The sequence below is a fragment of the Choloepus didactylus genome, chromosome 4 (genome assembly GCF_015220235.1).
Source record: "Choloepus didactylus isolate mChoDid1 chromosome 4, mChoDid1.pri, whole genome shotgun sequence".
NCBI lineage: Eukaryota > Metazoa > Chordata > Mammalia > Pilosa > Megalonychidae > Choloepus > Choloepus didactylus.
This window is the reverse complement of record NC_051310.1, coordinates 69,285,374-69,306,366: the sequence shown is the minus strand read 5'-3', so window position 1 is coordinate 69,306,366 and position 20,993 is coordinate 69,285,374. Positions and strand designations below refer to the sequence as shown.

Here is a 20,993-nt window from a genome sequence, read left to right as displayed (position 1 = left end):
ACATAAGGGGATAACTGGAGCCTGAATTTTTATGGTTACCTGCAAACTACTTTACCATCAAATGTGTTGGTAATTCTTTTCCAAGTAGTACCGATAATCGCATTTTCAGGAATTAAATTTAACTCTACCTAAAGAAGAGGATGGACTGAGAAATTTCTCTTCAACCCTGTATTTATCTGAAGTTCATGCTTTACATGATTACTTTGTTAATACAGTTTCATAATAATTAGCAATAGAAAATAATGCTTCTTAAAATATAAGCCTTTCCTTAAAAATTGAAAAATAATATTATAATCTGTAGTGTATATTGTACATACTCTAATTATCTAATTGTCAAATGACCAGTGGCTAGAAAAGATCATCAGAGTTCTTAGGAATCACTCAGATTCTAATCACACATTTTAATGCTCATTAAATCGTATAATTCCAATTACATGCCATAATATTTGCCTATTTTTCTCACTTAAAAAAGAAGAATGCACAATTAATCAAGCCTTTTTTCTGGGCCCCAGAATAATTTTGAACAGGAAATGTTAATCCTTGCTTTAAAATTAGTGTCAAAAAATAGTCTTATTGTGCAAGTACTCGGCAAGCATATTTTCCCTTTCATGGGCATGAAAACTCACATTTGAGCCTTATAATTAAATTAACACATCAAGGGAACTGTGCATGAAATTAGTGTTTCAAGAGAAAATGTGACTCTCTTGGCAAAACTGGTGTCATGATATCAAAAAGTGGTAATTGAACTGTAGCCTCTGAACTCCGCTTTAATACTGTAATAATATGGTTACTTTACATTCTAGATGTGACTTAAGAACGACACATACCGAGGGCGACTCTCGCAGCAGATGCGTCATAGTTGATCCAGAAGGACACCCATGAGAGAATCGTAATCAGTATGGAGGGCATGTAAGTCTGAAGAATGAAGTATCCGATGTTTCTCTTTAACCGAAAGCTCAGAGAAAGTCGAGGATACGCGCCTAAGGGGAACACAGAAGGGTCACTGCACTGGCAAAAAGAAGGCAAAGTAGTTCCTTTGATTTGCATAAGGGAGCACGTGTTTGATGCCCTGGGCACTGCGAAGTCGCAGTGCGCGTCTGTCTGCTTCACTGTATTTATAGGCGCCCACGGAGGGGTGGGGTATTTCAGCCTGTTTATAGGGTAATGATGGGGATAAACTACTAAGGCTCAGGTTCCACCGAGAGCAATCCCTGGGAAAACTGTGGGAAAGTTTTTAGCTTCAAATACAAAACAGTGCCCCAAATCTTGCTTATCTTTTAATGACTGTCCCTTTATTCTCCATTGTCAACAAGGATATTGGGCTCAGGCTTTTCTGGAAAAAAATGGTTTTGACTGATTGTCAGCCCATGGACTGTCTCATCAATGACCCTTTGTGCTGAAGGGCTTGTTGGAGGCATCGATGCAGATCTAGGGGTATGGTTCAGGGGCCACCCTGAAACAAGCAGAAACGTGGTTCTAGGATCAGAACAAGCAGAGAGAGCCTCTGCTCTGAGCACAGAAAAGGCACTCGAGAGTCCTGGAGAAGCCTGTGTCTGTTTTCTTGTGTGTGAATCCCAGTGGTAATCCTCAGATGTGTACATCCTACTTAACACATGTCGGAACTCCTCCACCACCACCACCACCACCGTTAAAGACTGAGAAGACAGCCCATTTGCTATGCCACATTTAATTTTATATTTACCTTTTCTCTTTTGTTTAGGCAAGTATGGTCCCCGTTTACCCCTGTCCATTTCAGCGGTCCACTTTATCAGCTGCAGTTCTCTAAGCTCCTTCACTTCTGGATTCCAATGAAGCTGCTTTAAGGTCAGCCAGCGACAACCTAATGACCGTCTCTGGTCGTCAAATTTCTTGACACTCCCCCACCCCGTTGACAGAAGGCCTCTCCTCCTTGAGACTGCTTACATTCTAAGCTTCCAGAGACCCTGCTTTTCTTGACTGCCTTCTGTTTCATCCTGACTGGCTCTCATTTTCCTCCTGAAAACTAATGTGTGCATTTTCTAGACTCTGCCCTTGTGTTTTCTGGTTTTATCCCTGCATTCTTTTCTTTAGCAGTCAGATTGACTCATATTACTGCAACAGTTGCCTCTATGTAGAAGATGAAAGACATATATCTCCAGGCCTCTTACTTTAGAATCAACCATATTTTCAGCCAGAAGGATATAAAGGACAAAAAAAAAAATCACCTTCTTGACCCAGCACGTAAGGGCTGTCAATCTTAAAATTTCCTCTAGTTTTGTTTGGCAAGTTTTACATGACTCTGATAAAATGCATATACCATATTGTCATCACAGCATAAACATATTCATAGTAGATACAAGTTCTTTATAAACACAATTTAAAATTTTTCCTGATTTACCATCAAATATATACACATATTCCATAGTTTACAAGTACATATTCATGAATGCTGTAGATTTAGATTATTTCTATGTCTTCTAAACTATCAAATACTATTTAAAGTATCTTAAGCAAAGCCCTTTTGCTATATTTAGACTAATTTCTTTAGGATGAATGTTCCAAAACAGGAATTGCTAAGCCAGTGTTTAAGACTTCTAATACATATTGTCAAATAACTTTGCAAGAATCATACCAATGTGTATTGCCACTATCATACTTTATAAAAGAGTCTATCTCACCTTGCAAACATTGCATAACACCTTTTAAAAATAATTTTTTGCTAATTCCCATTGGAAACATTTGTCCTTTCAATCAAATACTTCCTATATGTTTGTTTGTTCTCTGTATTTAATTTCATAAATTACCTGATTATGTTATTTAAGCATTTTTCTTATTTTTACCACTTCTATGTTTTTTATAGAGATCCTTGTTTGTATTCTCTGCAAGCATTTATTGTTTGTTTTACAACTTTTGATGCATTTGAGTAAAAGACATATAAATACTTAAATTTTTACATATAGTTGAAACTATCCTTGTCATTTCTCTTTGAGGTTATTTAAAACTTGTTTTTAGGCTTAGAAAAGCTCACAGTAGAGACTTAGCCATGAACTTATTTTGAGGATCGGCAATTATTCAGTGTTTGATATGACGTGAAGATGTACATTGATTTTTGTTCCCTAAAAAATAACCAATGTTTCCAAGAGAATTAATGTTATAAGAGTTCCTTCAAATAGATTTGAGACACTCTATGGTATTTATTACATTCTGTATGTAAGTGGATCACGAATATGAAGTGCCTCTGTGCTGGGTGAGAGCCTCATCAAGGTTTAGCCATCTCCAGGTCCCCAGCCCTCCACTGGGCCCATACATTCCTGAGGCACAGCTCTGACCCTCACTGGCAGCCCATACCCAAAATCTTCTGTGGCTTCTTGCTTCCCATAAAAGTCAAAAGACTCATATAGGAATTTTAGTTTCACTGCAATTTTTCCCCAAATTAACTTCAGTTTTATTACTCACCACATCTCCAAACTAAGTGTAACATTTTCTAGCCAAAGAGGATTCTCACTGCCCCAAGCTAATTGTCCATATTTCCTACCTCTTCTCCTTCACATCCACTGTTCCTTCCTTAAGTAATTTCTTCCTTTATATAAACTTCAAGGCCTTAATCAAATACTACACTCCCACAAATCCTTTCTTCTTCTTCCTTCCAAACATGAATGATCACCCTCTTGAGTTTTTGTTTCTCATTATAAGTGTAATTATTAATATTTAGAAAGGTACAGTCTTCCTTAGCAACTTGTATAGACCCCCAAGCAGAGTTTGTGATGTAATGTAGATTATAAATACCACAATGCCTAGGTAAATGTCTAATACATCATAGGTTATCAGTAAATATTTCTGTATGCTGAATGAATGAAAATAGGACTATTTGGTTTATTTATTTGACTCCTTAGTGAGTTTAATATTCAAAACATTCAAAATCTTTATTGAATCTTAGCTTGGAAATGCCATGGAAAAGGCCAGTAACAAATGCCTTTCTTATCACTTATCATTTGCTTCTCCTTGATTCACATACATCTCACTATATCCATTATACCCAGGAATAATATGTGTATTGGTCAGCAAAAGTTGGATTATGCTGTTGGAAATGGCCCTCCCAAATTTCAGTAGTTTACAACAACAAAATTTTCTGTTTGTTTCTCATGTAACATACCCACTTAGATTCCTCTGTCTGGACACTGCTGGACACTGTGTCAGAGGGAAAGGGCATTCACAGATGTGCCATACAAAATTCCCCTCCACTTCATCAGCCAGAGCAAGCTGTACTGCCAATCCTTATGTCATGGGAGTGGGAAAGCATCATCCTCCCCTAGGGAAAGGTAGCAAGGCAGCAAACGGTTTTGAATGATAATCCCATCTACCACGCTCTCCAGCTTTCTTTTCTCCAACTTCCTTAACATTCTCTAAAGTAGATCTTCTTCAGGGAAACTATTCCCAGTAAAGTGAAATGTTGACATTGATGCAATGAAGGACAGCTGAAACTATGTTGTGAATATTTGCACCCAGCAACGTGGGAGGCCAATAACATGACGGTAAAGTCAAACATTTAGAAGATAATTAGAGACCTTGAGCAAGGGAATACCAATCCAATCTCAAAAATGTCTTAATCTCTGGCAATTCACCAAATGCTCATTTAATGCAGAGCTTATAAGGAAGAGAAAATACCATTTTTCATACTCTTTCACTTAGTAAATACGTTCTTTTTGTGAAAAGTGAAATGCTGCTTCAAATCAGCAGGATGTTTACATGTTCAGCATGTGTTCATCCCATCCCAGCCTCCGAGCTGGAGATGGCGAGTGGAGAAGACAAAGATGAATGAGGATATAGTCTATTCCCTCAGCCTGCTCCTAATCAATGCCAGGGAGAGAGTCCTACAGAACGGACTTTGGACAAACTGAGGTGAGTGCAATACTGGAGACACAAAAATACGCGAGAGGTTCAAGGGTGGAGTGAAGTGAACAGAGGTTTTGGTGTACCTGAGTTATGATACTGATGGTTGGGAAGGAGGACTGAGCAGGGCCCAAGAAGTACCTTCAAAGATGCCACAAGACAGAGACCTCGGAATGCTACTAAATATAGGAAGTATCAGAGACACCAAGATCTGCTTTTTGGGAGGGGAAAAGGCTTTTGCCACTATATGTGCAGCTGAAAGGACTTGTAAAAGTCTTTTTGTAGCATCTGTTGGGCAAGGTCCTTTCACAGGCAGGAAGGAACGACATGATGTATGCTGTATCTGTGGGGAAAACTTCCAAAATGATCATAGCTAGTGGCTAATACTTTAAAGTTGAGAAGTAGCAAGTCAGCTGCACCAAGTCATACCCTTCAAAACAGCAACAGGAGCTTAAAAATTACAATAGAAGAGCTCAGAATTCCTGGAGCCTGTGTGCCATTGCAGAGGTTCCCAACTGGATGCTGGACTGACAGAGACACCGTCCCTGAAACACAAGTGCACTGTTCCAATTCAGGGCTTCCTTGGCAAAACCAGCCCTTGAAAGATGCTGATCACAACCCTTTCTTTCCAGATGCACTAAAAGTAGTGGCCCAATACAAGGATCTCAATCTCTAATCCACCTAAATTAACGTCACTCCCCAAGGCTTTAATATTTTTGAAGAACTTACTAAAAATGTGGATCTAGATATAAGGTGATAAAGGAGAGAGTCATAGCGTACGTGCCCCAGCTTTTCTGTAGTTACTAAAATATCAGCTTGCTTCACCATAAATACATGGATTTTCTCATTTCTTTACTAAACACTTGAAGTATCATCTGTTTAAAAAAATCCATGAAAGAAAGGTGATGAGAGAGAGAAAACACGGCTGGAGTTCAAGGACTCCTTCAAGGGTTGTCTCCTCCAGGCAACAACTCCCCCTCTTATCTTCCACAGTAGAATCAGAGTTGGATGACATGATGTCAGGCCAAGAACAGGATGTTTGAGGATTCAGGTTAGGTCACTGTTATTTGGAAGATCCTTTAAGATGCTGACTAACCTATCAAACCCTCAGAATCCTGTGTATGAAACCAGGGCAGAATGCCTCCTACCACGAGCAATCAAAGAAAAAAATAGATAAATTGGATGACTTCATCACAATTAAAAATTATTTCACCATTACAAAAGTGAAAAGACACTCCAGAGGATGTGAGAAATTACTTTCAAATCATAAAAACAATAAGAAACATGTTACCCAGAATACTTTAAAACCTCTTATAAAAAGCCCAATAACCACATTTAAAAATAAGCAAGGTATTTCAACAGACGTTTCTCCAAAGAAGGTATATAAATAGCCAATAACAATGCAGCGTATGACTCCCGGGGATGAATGTGGACCCAGCATCGTGGGACTGAGAGTATCTTCTTGACCAAAAGGGGGATGCAAAATGAGACGAAATAGTTTCAGTGGCTGAGAGATTCCAGATGGAGTCGAGAGGTCACTCTGGTGGACATTCTTATGCACTATTTAGATAACACCTCTTAGGCTTTAATGTATTGGAATAGCTAGAAGTAAATACCTGAAACTACCAAACTCCAACCCAGCAGTCTGGACTCCTGAAGACAATTACATAATAATGTAGATTACAAGGGGTGACAGTGTGATTGTGAAGACCTTGTGGATCACACCCCCTTTATCTAGTGTATGGATGAGTGGAGGAATGGGGATAAAAACTAAAGGACAAACGGGGTGGGATGGGTGGATGATTTGGGTGTTCTTTTTTCACTTTTATTTTTTATTCTTGTTCTGGTTCTTTCTGATGTAAGGAAAATGTTCAGAGATAGATTGTGGTGATGAACGCATAACTATGTTATCATACTGTGGACAGTGGATTGTATATCATGGATGATTGTATGTGTGTGAATGTATTTCAATAAAACTGAATTTAATAAAAAAAAAAAATAGCCAACAAGTGCATGAAAAGATGCTCAACATCACTACTCATTTGGAAAATGCAAAGTGAAAAAAAAAAAGAAACAAAAAACACAATGAAATACCACTATATACCAACTAGGTTGGCTATAAACAAAAAGTCAGTGAAAGCAAATGTCAAGAATTTGGACAAATTGACACCCTCATGGTAGGAATGCAAAATGGTGCCAACACTTTGGAAAACTGTCTGGCAGTTCCTCAAAATGTTAAACATAGAATCATCATGTGAACCAGCAATTCCACTCCTAAGTATATACCCAAGAGAAATGAAAACATAAATTCATGCAAATACTTATACATAAATGTTCATAACAGCATTATTAATAATAGCCAAAGATCAGAAACCATCCAAATATCCAACAATTTATGAATGGATACACAAAATGTGGTATGTGTATGCAGTGCTATTTTATTTAGCATTAAAAAGGACACAACATGGATGAGTATTGAAAACATTACACTAAGTGAAAGGAGTCTGTCACACAAAACCACATATTAAATGATTTTATTAATATGAATTGTCCAAAATAGACAAATCTGTATAGAAAGTAGATTGTAATTGTCTAGGGCTAGAGGAGGGGGCAGTAGGGAGTGAATGCTAATGCATTCAGGACTTTTTAGAGTGTTGAACATGTTCTAAAGTAGATTGTGTTTATGGTTGCATAACTCTGTGAATATACTAAATACCACTGACTTGTATGCTTTATATTTTAAATGATATACCTACTACATATATCTTACTTGGAATTAAGTAGCTTCATTCATATCAAGTATGAAACAATACCTGGACTGAAATACACACTCAATAAATGCAAGCTCCTTCCTCCTTTCCTTTTTCTCCCTCTATGGCATATTCTGTGCCCAGGATTCTGGAATGTAAGAGTTACACCACTGAACATATTTTTAAAATTTTGCTGGAGATCCTAAATGCAATTCCAAAGATGCCAAAGATGAAGATAAGCAAGAATTATTTTTGTAAAGGAGAAGTGGGGCACCAAAGTTCCTAAGAAATCTAAAGGAGGTGTGGGGCACCTAAGTTCCTAGGAAAGTTCCTAGTAGCGAGACTTGTTTGCTAGGTCAGAGACCATCCAGGGAAGCTGGCTTCACAGCAACAAGATGAGATAGCTAGCTCCCCTGTGACACTAGGGGTGCGTCTAGCTGTGGTCCTGCCGTCTTGAACTGGGGAACTAAGGGTGGTGTCTCACTAGTAACCTCAGTAACTGGTCTCTACAAATTATTCTAAGAAAAACAATGGGGAAAAAGGGTGGGAATGCATTTATGGAATTTGGCATTAAATTAAAGTGTAATTGAGATACAGACTGCATTCTCTTCTTTTAACATTCCATATACATTCTCCTCTAGTCCTAAGGTAGATATCATTAACAGAACCAGTGGGCAATTATGTCATTATAAGGATTTGGTTTTGTAAAAACTAAAGCTTTGGCTTCATGAATAGATGCTAGAGAAACTTAAGTGCATTTATTAACAGTGGGAAGTGTAGACTTAAAAGAAATCCATAGCTTGTCATAATCATTAGTGAGGAAGCAAAACAGTGTTTTGAAAATTAACTTTTGAAGAATATAAAATTCACATATCTTTACTGAAATGAGTCATAATCATTCATTTTTGGCAGAAGTATTTTGAATTAAAGTTAGAATATATCACTGTCCAAATATACCCCAGAAAAAGGAAGAGAAAGAAAAACACCACATAATTTAAGAAGCACATTAAAAAAAAAAAATCTGTTCTCCATATATAGCCAAAGTCTCACCCCTTCAGCTCATAGAAAACTAAAAAGTTATGAGTAAACTTCAGATTCAGGATGAACTATACATTTCAAATTTTGCTGGTCAACAGGGCACACAACAGGACCACTACAAAAGCCCGCACAGTCTGGTTGTCCCTGCAACCAGAGAGATATTTAAGGGGCTCGCTGATTGTTGGCTGACAGTATTTGTTGAAATATATTTAATTCAGTATTTCTTTAACCTGATCCTTTACCTTGTCACTATTCAAGCACGTTGCTCACATTTTCATAGGCTGTTAGTTCTACAGTCATGTTTCTTGACTTCAGCTTTAAAGCACTTCCCTCTATAGCACACTGCTGTGGATAAATGTTACCTCTATTTAATGGTTTAAGAAAAATACAGAATTAAATAATTTATATTTTCTGATGAAATATGATTTTGAGAAATGTTACCTAAATGTTCTTCTTTTTACTCTCCCGTATTAATATCCCAAACGCAATAAGAAGTAACTATTGACACAATTACCAATTCTTTCGAAAAAATAAATAGGGGTAAAAAAATAAACCACACAAGTATTGTGGACTACATAACCTTTATCCTGGAGACTACTAGAAATAAATGGACAAAATTTAAATACATATCCTTGAAGGCATCAGAGATAACAAGCCAGTAAAAATCTGGGCCAACATCTGGGAGGAGAAGGAAGCTGGGAGAGGTGAACCCCACATTTCAGTAGCTGCAGAGTCTAGAAGACATAAGATGAGAAGCTAAGCAGAACATCTGACAGACTCATGGGCCAGGGGGAGCAAAAACCAGAGAAAGAGACCATTAAGAAAGAGAGACAAATTAAAGCCTCTTACACTTTGGGTTGGGACCCAAAAGAGCTTTTCCCAAGATATAAAGATAAACCAGAAAGCATCCAGCATGCACAAAGCCTGAGTCTGAACTCTCAATTACCCAAATCCCAGAAAGTGGATGCAGCTTACCCTGGATTGTGAATGTCTCTAGCTCCCTGACAGGAGCAAGCATAGATCTGCTCCAAAGAAAGAAAAAATCATCATAGGCTTTGAATTTTTCTACAATTTTTCAATGGATAATAATAGCAGATTAGACACAAATGAGAAGAGAATTTTGAACTGATACGTAAGTCAGTAGAAAATTTCCAAAGTGAATCATGGGGCAAAAATACGGTGAAAAATGCAGAATGGAGGGTGAGACATATAGAAGACATAGTGAGAAGATTTAATATGCAACTGGAATCTTAAAAGAGGGAAATAAAATGGAACAAAATCAATGTTTGTGTATTACCCTGAAACATCCCAGAGTATTTTGGGCAGAAAATAAAAAAGTATTTGCAAAGTTCCCTTGAGGGACTAGGGGAAAAATGTGGAGATATTAAACTTCCACATCTGGGAAATGCCTGATATTCTTGCAAGCATTAGGGACTCCCAATTTAATAAGTCAAGCCCTCAATCTTTGGGCTTGCAATATGAAACTTACTCCTGCAAAGGAGAGGCTAAGTCTTCTTATAATTATGTCTCAGAGTCAACCCCAGAGAACCTCTTTTCTTGCTCAGATGTGGCCTCTCTCTCTAAGCCAACTCTGCCAATAAACTCACTGCCCTCCCCACTACGTGGGACATGACTCCCAGGGATGGACTTGGGCCTGGCATAGTGGGATTGAGAAAGCCTTCTTGGACCAAAAAGGGGAAAAGAAATGAAACAAATTGAAGTTTCAGTGCCTAAGAGATTTCAAATAGGGTCAAGAGGTCATTCTGGGAGTTATTCTTATGCATTATATAGATATTCCCTTTTAGTTTCTGGTGTATTAGAATAGCTAGAAGGAAATACCTGAATCTGTTGAACTGTAATGCAGTAGACTTGATTTTTGATGATGACTGCATAACTGTATAGTTTTTATTGTGTGTCTGTGTGATTGTGAAAACCTTGTGACTGACACTCCCTTTATCTAGTGTATGGGCAGATGAGTAATAAAATAAAGACAAAAATATATGTAAATAATAGGGGGGTTGAGGGGTATGGGATATTTTGGATGTTCCTTTTTATTTTTCTTTTTTCTTTATTTTGGAGTAATGAAAATGTTCAAATATTGATTGTGGTGATAAATGCACAACTATATGATGATATTTTGAGCCATTGTATACTTGGATGGATTATATGGTGTATGAATATATCTCAATAAAATTGCATTTTAAAAAAAGAAATGTTTGAAGAGACGATGGCTGTCAATGTTTCAAAACTGTAGAAGGGCCTTAGCCAAAGACTGAAGAAGCACCATAAACCCCAGTAACAATAATTATAAAGGAAGTCACACCTTGGCACAACATAATAGCACTGATGAAAAACAAAGCAAAAGAAAAAAGTTTAAGTCTCTAGAGGGGGGAGAAAAATTTTCACAGTAGTGCTAATTAGACCAACAAGTGCCTTCTCAAGAGAAACAATGGAAGCCAGACAAAGAAATGATATCTTCAAATGCAGAAGGAAAAAAATGCCAACCAAAAATTGTATAACCAGCAGATACATTCTATGAGAATAAATATGATATAAGATCATATTCAGATTTTTAAAATTCTTGAAGAAATTTGTTGCCTGGAGACCAACACTAAATAAAATATTTTTAAAATGTTCCTTTTTAGGCAGAAAAAATAATTTACCTATGGGGACTTGTAAAAATGAAAATGAATCCCAAAGAAAAGAGAATATTTATAATTATACCAAACTGAAGAACATTTACTGCATTTAACAACAATAATATCATGTGGGGTTTATAATATATTTAATTATGGTACATAATAAAATAGCATAATAAGTAAGAAAGAGGAAATATGGAATTAAAGTGTACAAAGTTCTCTTCATTGTTTGAGAAGAGGTCAAAGGACCATCCCAGACAAATTATTGGAAGAATTTTTTTATTGTTCAATAAAAATCATTATATTCATTTAAAAAAGAAAAAAAAAATCATTATATTCTTATAAGTCAGCCACAAAGGGAAAATTATATTTTAAAAACATTGGAAAATATCAAATACCTAGGACAATTTAACAAAGATGTGCAAGATTCCTACATAGAAATCTATAAAATGTTGTTGAGAGAAATTAAAGTAAACCTAAGTAAGTGGAAAGATAAAATATACACAAGTAGGAAGAATTATGAAGATACCACTTTTCAAATTAACTAAAGCAGCCTTAATAAAAAGCCAAACCAATTTTAATGGAAATTAATGATCCAATTTAAAATATATCTGGAAATATAAGTGGCTAAGAATAACCAAGCCAATAGCAAACAAAAAGAACAAGAAGGAAGGATCTGCTTTTCTGAAAGCTACAGCTATAAATGCTGCGAGGTAAGGGTACAAAGATAAATAAAACAACGGCATAAAATAGAAAGCCTAACAGCAGATCCATGCACTCACAGTTTAGAAAAAAGATGATGCTGCAGAGCAATAGAGCTGGGGAAAATAGTGAAACCTGACCCATACTTCACATCATTCACACAAAAAATCAATTCTACATGGACTGTGGATCTAAATGACAGATTTTTGCAACATATATACCTTATAATAAGTATGCATCCATAATATATAAATAACTCCTACAAATTAATAAGACAGACAATTTAGAAAAGAGACTTGTGCAAGCAATTCACAAAAGAGGATCTCCAAGTAGCCAAAATAGAAGGTTGCTCAACCTTACTAGTAATCAGAGAAATGGAAATTTAAACTACAGTGAGATATCACACACCAGGCAAGTTCCACATCAATGTGATGTGGGGCGAGGATGTGGGGCAAGGGGAAATCTCATGCATTACTGATTTGTGTGTAAATTTGTATAACCACTTTGAAATAATTGATGAAATTTGGGCATTCACAATTCCACTTCTAGGTCTACACCCAATATTTATGCTGCATATTTTCACAAAAAAAATGTGTAAGAACATTCATAATAGCATTATTTATCAATGTCCTTCAGCAGTAGAGTGTATAAATAAATTGTGGAATGTTTACACAGTAGAATACCAAGGAACATAAATGGATCACAATCAGAAAAATGTGCAGTGACATGGATGGATTCCACAAACGTAATGTTGCATTAAAGAAGAGCCATTTAATTATCCCAAAATATAAGGTTCATCGTAGTTATTTACATTTTTTGTAAGAATCCATACAAGAATACATGTAAATATGTGGAAATGATAATTTAAGTAAAGCTTAAACAGAAAAATTTTGTAATCTATATCAAAAATTTCTCAAAATATATCAGGGATTCCTGTTTGTCTTTTCTAGCTTCATTGTATAAACTTGGTCAAGTCATTATCATTCCTTGAATTTCAGTTTTCCTATATTTTTACTGGGGCTGATTTATCTATTTATCTGACTTGTTGACATAAGTCCTTAAAAACAAGGTGCTATACAAATTATATGGAATACCATTATTGCTGTTAGAAGTTAAAGTATGCAGTCTTGTCTCATTTTCTTTTGAGTTGTAAAGGGTCTGAAATTCTTTTTTCCAATGTATTTTTGCTAAGTAATGGTGGGAACTAAATAATTATTTGTTGATATTAACCAACACAACTACTTCTTTGTTTGTAAAACACACTTATGGAACATAGCTCCCTCTCTCTGGGCAAAGGTTCTTAATTTCCTCTCAGATACAGAGATGAAGGATTTTTTTTAATATAATATTTTAGTACATTATATATTTGAGTATTTAGTCATGAATTTATATTTGACCTATTTTATACAAATTATTCATGTGATTAGATTAATTATATAGTTAGTAATGATAGGATTCCTCTCTCAATTGAATAAAATTGCTCAATTTTCAAAGTATTTATTGAGTGGGCAATACGAATATGAACCCTGAACAACCCCTACTTTTAAGAAACCCTTAAACAAACAATGAAGAGTCAGCTACATCATGTGCAATTATTTCTAATATGTAGCACTGGTCAGCCACTATAGCATTTATTCTCAAACCCTCAGACTATACCTCATTCCTGGTTCCATATGATTTAATTTAATGATAGCTAATCAGTGCTGACTGTAGGCTGGGCATTGTTCTAGGCCCTTTCTTTATATTAACTCATGTAATCCTTTCAACAACCCTAGGACATGGATATTATGACTACCTTGCTTTTTTTTAGAGAGGATTAATAACTTTGCAAAGTTCACCCTGCTAGAAAGTTCCAGACTGAGGACTCAAGCTCAGACCGTTTGGCTCCAGGATGTGAGTTTTTAAATAGTGTACACATACTACCTCTAAAATATATTTAAGTGAGTTCTCTTATTGAAATAGTCTTAATTCCTGCTCACTTGGAGAATCTTACTGAAACCAAGGTGTCCCACAAGCCTAGGTCATCCCTGTTCCCCTCCATCCCCCCTCCGTTGCTTCATTTTTATGTCAACATGGCTAGGTTATGGTGTCCAGTCGTTTGGTGGAAACCTGCGCTAGATGTTGCCGTGAAGGCATTTTACAGATGGCATTAGCATAATACAATCGGGTGACTTTAAGAAAAGGAGACATTTCTTCACAATGTGGGTGGCCTCATCCAATCAGTTGCAGGTCTTAAGAGAAAAAGAACTGAGTTTCCAGAAGAAGAAATTCCGCCCAGAGACTGCAACTTCACGCTTACCGGAATTTTCATCCTGCCAGCCTGCCCTATAGATTTCAGACGTGCCAATCCCCACAATCGTGTGAGCCAATTCCTTAAAATAAAACCTCTTTTCATATATAGATCCTGTAGGCTCTGTTTCTCTGGAGAACCCTGACTGACAATTATACAGAATTCTCAGGACAACCCCTGTCCCCAAGGTCCAGCCCTAGCCCTGTTCAAGGCAGCAGTTTAGTGAATATTCATGGTTTGCATTTGCATAGGCCCCCTGCCCAGTCACCTCTAGGCCCAGGTCACGCAGAAGATGGGTTAGAGCTGCTGCCTGCAGAAAACCACAGAAGGGGCCCAGGACTAGGGTGTGGCAAGTGAGGCACCAAATCCCCCTGGCCTGACCCTGACAATGAGTGTCTTCTGAAACGTGCCACCCATGAGGGCTCGTGTCACCTCCCCACTCCACCCACTGTCCAAGGAGGCTGCCGCGGGCCACACTCCAGGGAAAGTGGGGTGAATGGACTCACATTAGATCTTCCACCTGACTCTAACTGTCCAAACAAACTTCCAGAGCTTCTGTTCTTTCTTAATCTCTTTTGTGAGAATTCTGTCTTGGGCTAGAAAGTCCTTCGGTCCAGTTTACTGATCAAAATCTCATGAATTCAGATGATTTTTGGAAAAGAAAATAAATTAATATAATATTTAATTTCAAAATATTTTAAAAATAAAGTGACTTATGCCTTTTATTCCTATGTAGGTGAATTAGAATAATTTTAAAGTGCAAGCTCCTTGAGGGATGGAAGGTTTTGTGACTGAAGGACATGGAGCCCTGTGCCGAGAAATGTGGGGGCTCAGGACGTGCTGGAAAGAACCATATGTGACATTGCATTCTCCAGGAATAGTTCACATATTCTCCCCATACCTGGGGTGCATGTTTTCTCCAGGTGTTTTTAGGATATGTATACATATGCATATTAATGTGCACAGGTATATACATATGCATACTTAACAGAAAAAACAGAGAAGACCTGCACCCAGAAAAAAGCGCTAGCAGCTATGGCTCCCCTTGGAAAGGAGGTGCCCTCCGGCAGCACTTCCTGAGACTTTCTGATGGGGCCCCGTGAAAACGCAGTGAGAGTGCCTCGGGGCAGCATCTCTTAATTTCCTAGAGGAAGGCAGGAACGGGCAGGACAGTTCTGCTCTGAGACTACCCCTGGGTTTTGAGCAGAGCGTTTGCTGATAGTACTTGGAGCATGGAACAGTTCGAGTGGCACTTTTAGAAGTCATACATCCTCTTGTACAAATCACCACAGGGCAAGTCTCTTCGTCGTGGAAACTCGGCTCCTTGTAAGTCACCTAGGAACGCTCAGCCCACAGCCTGCAGATTGTGCCCACCAGAGGTGAGCGCCTCCTCGTGTCCTCTCTGGGGACTGCAGGGACAGAGTACACAGCAGCCCTGCGCAAGTGATCCTCTTTGTGTCTTAAAAATTCAGGATTTTGTCTATAGTTGTCATGAGGGCTGACTCTTAGACGCTGGGGTTGGAGAGGAGGGAGTTGGTGAGGACCCTTACTCACTGGTCGTGTATCCAGGGACTGTCGCTATTCACGTGCCTAGGAAGTCCAGGCGTGAGGCAAGCTGGGGGGGTGGGACATAAAACCATGACCAGGAGAGGCCTGGTTCCTCCTCCCTGGAAGCTGCAATCCAAGGATAACACGTCTCTGAAGACTTTATCACAGTAAGCAGTGGGTGGAGCCGGTGGGGAGGCAGAGGGGCTGCTTGAGAATCACCGGGAGTTCAGCAGGCCAAGGGGGGAGGGGCAGCTATGGGTCTCCGCAGACAGAACAGGCTGTGGGTTTCAGGGATGCCACAGGGCTCATTTCTACACCACGGTTGTTGTTTAAACTGTCCTGCAGGAGAAAGTCAAGGGGGACGAGTCCCAGTTCAGCTTTCACTTAGCTTTTTCAACCCAGAATGCCTTAGGGGTGACAAAGCACTTGCATTTATCTCAATCACAATAAACAATAATTGAGAATTGCATTTTAGGAAGAATACATTATCATTAGAAAACATACATGGATGTAGTTTAGCAAAAGCACAGCAAGAGCTGAAAGAAAAGCAGAAGACACAGTATCAGTCTTCGGAAAGCTGAACCAAAGATGACAGTGAAACCTAGGGAAGCCTGAACTAGAGAATGCCTGGGAGAGATGGCTTTGTCCTAAAGAGGCAGCACAAATTGCAGATGGCCACATCCCTGAGGGTAGTGTCCAAGCCCCTGGAACTTGGGAGCTGACTGCTCTCCCAGAAGGATAAGAAGTCCTGTTGTGGTGTGAGAGGAGGGATAGAGTCCGCATCCCCACTTAAGGGCCCACTTCCTTCTGGCTTTCTTTTTTCCCCTTTCTTCCCATTTCCAAGGACCATCAGTGTTCTCTTGGCTTCCCAGAGACAAGAGTCTCTTATATCATTAAACATCAGTTGGCTAAATTCTCCTTTACTCTTAAGTTTCCAATAGCCAGCTCCAGAAAGCATCTCCTCAGCTGCTCCTTCCTACCCATCAACACTACTGGTTCCCTTTAGCTATGGAGAAAAGGGGTGTGTGCATCAAGATGAACTGTTGATCACAGTACATCTTTGGACAACATACCATGGTAAGTGATTTACAGCATGTGTCATGAGCAGATTGTCAGGCCAGTGCGGCTAGAGAACCTTGGTGGGGACCTAGGAGCAGAAGCAGGACTCACCTGTGGCAAAGACCACGTTCCTGGAGACCAGGCGGTGTTCCACGATGGAGAACTGGGGGAGCTCGATTCTCTCGACGCCCGTTACAGCCTTGTCTCCGCCTCGCCAGTAGAACTCAATGTCGTCCGTGGTGTAGCCATCTGCCAGGAGAGAGAAGCAGGATCATGGGAAACATGAAGCCATTTCATCTCTCCTAGCTCTTCCATTTCATATAAATGCAGGCTGAGAGGAACTTTTATTAGTAGACTGGAAGTGACATCTTTCCTATATGTGAAAGGTTTGATTAACGTGCTTTTCTATCAGAAGTGTCACTGGAGGACAGGACTACCTTTCAGATATGCTTGTGAACTCTGCTGTTTGATTTGCACCCAAGCTGGTGTTCAGAAGTAGAGGAGCACTGAGGATCTCAGGGTGCCTTGATCAGAGTCCCGTTTGCAAAGCATGACTTTATAGCTTGCCTGGACATCATGCAGAAAATGAGAACTCAAACATGCAGAATTGTGGAAAGGCAGCTCACCTCAAAAGTTATTGAAAAATCAAAACACTGATGATGAGCTTAATCAATCAAAGTTGAATAAGATGAGAAACTCTTACAAAAGTACTGTTCTCCCCAGCATCATAGGATGGTTATACCAGGTGGCCATTCCTAGCCATGAGGCTTTCCAAACGTATAAACACCTTTTGTTGGGACAATCGTGACCCTTAGAGATTTGAGCAGGTGGTCTCATCAGAAAGAGGAGGGGACATTAGCAAGATATACTCCAAACTCAAATGTTCACACTGCATTGGGCACTCACTGAGTAATTAATCAATGTTTCTTGCAAATGAGTAATTAGGACCAATGAAACTATTTTATTTGCAACAACCCAGTAATCTTCTAAAGGACTAGGGCAACTTTATCAGTACAGATCATCTCAATATAGCAGACTTTTTAAAAAAATTTGGTCATGTAGTACAACCAAAAGGGAAATGATTGATATTTGACATTAGACAAACAGGGGGACCCGAGCTGTGGGGATGATGTGTCTGCACTGTCGGTGCTATCTTGTTAGCCTGATCCACACCACCCTCTCTCCCTGGGTCACTGGAGGTGCCACCTCCTGTCTCCACTCTTTTCCCTGACTTCCTTATTCTATTCTCTACCCCACAGCCATGGTGTGATTTAGTAAAACACGTTTACTCCATCACTCCTCTGCTTAAAATCCTCAAATGTGTCCAGTACAGTTAGCAGAACATGTCCTAACTCCTTACAGGGACCTCAAGAACCCACAGAACTGTGCCCAATATGAATTCTCAGCACATCCACTCCCCTCCTTACCCTGGCTCAACCCCACTAGACCCCCAGCTGCTTCCCAGCCCAGCATGCTGGGCCCACGGCTTCTCACCCCCCAGATCTCCCCGGAGTTCACTCCTCAGCACATTTACATCTCTGCTTAAGTAAAGCCTTCTCCCCAAGCCCTCCCTGACAGCCCCACTGAAACAACAACCTTACAGTAACTCAGTCTCCTTTTCTGGGTCATTATGTTCTTCAAAGCATTAATCACTGCTTGTTTTTGTCCATTTGATTCTTGGTTTTCCCTCTGGAATATAAGCTCCATGCAGGTAAGAACTTGGTCTGTCTTCTCTATACTACCCTTGTGGCTAGGAGAACTCAGATGGAGATATTTGGTGCCCACATGGAGATATTTGGTGAATGACTTAGTGGATCAATGAATTTACTCTCAAGCTTGAAATCACCTTTTTTGTTAATATACCACTCACAACACAGATATGTGTGAAGTTAGGTCACGAGATAGTTGGGAGAATCTTGTGTTCCACTCAAATGCTTTACCTACAGATTCTTCAAGTGGAAATGGATCTTACACACTCCAAGGGACTCTCTTTTACAATTGAAATTGTTTAGCTTAGACAGAATCCATAGTTTTAGAAGCCACTCATATATTCAGACAGTTGGAATAAGAGCTTCTTCCTTACATAGACCCCAAATTTGCCTTCCCAAAATTTTCATTCACTAGTCCACCTTGGGCTCTCTCATAACCCAGAGTCTAGGAGAATCCTGCAACTATTGGGAAATAGTCTTCACCTTTCCCCAGAGCCATCTGTTCTCCATGCCAAACATCCCCAGATGGTTCAACTGTGCATCATTTGGCATGACTTCATGTCCCTCCCCTCCTCTGAAAGCATAGCTCCCAGAAAACGCAATCATGGTGGAGGTGTGGAAGTAAGGGATGCAGAGGGGCTGCTCCGTACACCAGCCTACTACCAGTGCAATTCCCCAATATGTTTATTCACAAAGACAGGTTCACTTTGCAACACAGTTACACCAGGTGACACTTCAAAGGCACTTAACCACCACAAAAATCCAGTATAAGTATGGAGAAGCCTATATCTATTTGAGACTAATTATGAACCAGTCTATGAGAGACCAAGGTTGCCAATAGCAAAACTAAAACAAGCACATCCCTATACGCCAGGAGATGTGGTTCGTGGAGCAGATGGGACATTTGTTTGCTACATGATATAGATGCAGCTCTTATCCCTCACATAGGAGCACTCAACACTGAATTTTCAATAAAGCATCTGAGTACGTCTCAAATTAAAGAAAATTGCCAAGATACAGAAATAGCTTGCTTGTAGAGCTGAGTTCCTGACGGGAAATGAGTTTTACTCTGGCTGCCCAGGGTCCCCGCAGCTCAGCCACTCATGCATGATGAAGCATATTATAAGAAAATTGCACCCCAGTGCTTGTTCTCTTCTCACTGAATGGACCAAGATGGAGAGCATTTGCTTTCTTATATTTCAGCAAAGCAAACAGACTCACTTAATCAGATTAGGAAGGAGAACTCGTTTACACTGACTCTCACCTCTGAGTCTATTTTTTTATGGAAGTAAAATTTACGGAATGGAGGAACATACCTCTGATCTTTGAGATAGTTAAAAACTATGTCAACCTTTGGGGGGACTTTGGGGAATTCACAAAGTCCTAGATGCCAATAATTGTGACGATGAACAGAAAGAGCATTTCTTACACCTCTGCATTCGTGGTAACAGGCATGCAGAAAACATTGTGCAGCGGGAGATGGAAGTGTGCAAACTGCCAAGACTGTCTCTAAACGGGTTCCAATTTAAACAGATATCAGGAATTTCCATAGCTTTCAAAGACATTACTTCCAAAATTGCCAGTGAACTAAAGCTGTAGCCCAGTAATTATGGTGTAAATTAAGTAGCAATGCAAAGTGTTTTCCCGAACATCAGTGGAAATGTATAGAATAACATATAGGCAATAACATATGCATCTTCTAAATCATGATATTAAAGTATGAGAATGAGAGCACACATGCAAAAAAACTATGTCAAAAATTATTTATGGCTTGGAAAAGAGTCTAAATAATGACAATAAAGCTTAAAATGCAAAGTGGAAGAAAATGAAATGCAGATGTAGATACACACAGCTTTCAATTTCCAGAGTGCAGTTCTGCTCATCCAGTGGATATCGTCTCAGGTCCATCATGCAAGCTGCTGTTGTGGTGATTCTAAAACACACAAAGGGAGGGAAGATGTTAAACAGGGGTGAGAAACACACCAGGGAAAACTGCTTCTTGATAAACAACCCCATCCCCCAAAGTGCACCTGGACCAAAGTCATTTCATAATATATGCTGAGGAGCTTGAATGAACAAGAAACTCTTTGCAGGATATTGTAGGCCAGCCTCATTAAGAAAAACAAAACAGTAACTTAAAATCCTATAAAAATTATTCAATGAATCTTGTTGACTTTGGATAACCAAGGGAAAATAGAGGGGTTTTGGATGATGTCCCCATCTTCAATTTTTATTCTGCCTCCTTGTCTAGTATTCCTCTAAACCTTATAGTACAGGACAAAACTTACATGAGGGGACAACTCTGATTGGATTAAGATTCCAGTTCTTTGACTTTCCATGTGAAGTGTCAAAATCAGCTACAGATCCACAGGCTGCACTTAAGAACTAT

General features: G+C 39.0%; 1 protein-coding gene across 3 annotated transcripts in view; it reads right to left on the bottom strand.

Moving 5' to 3' along the window:
- The window catches only part of GABRB3 (gamma-aminobutyric acid type A receptor subunit beta3), a 255,256-nt gene that overhangs the window by 18,803 nt on the left and 215,460 nt on the right, over nucleotides 1–20,993 (bottom strand). For all 3 annotated transcript variants that reach the window (XM_037832818.1, XM_037832817.1, XM_037832819.1), the window contains 3 exons: nucleotides 20,455–20,537; nucleotides 17,007–17,144; nucleotides 828–980 (listed from right to left, as the gene is read on the bottom strand). In XM_037832818.1, coding sequence (XP_037688746.1) covers nucleotides 828–980; nucleotides 17,007–17,144; nucleotides 20,455–20,537 — 374 coding nt within the window. The remainder of the gene's footprint in view (nucleotides 1–827; nucleotides 981–17,006; nucleotides 17,145–20,454; nucleotides 20,538–20,993) is intronic.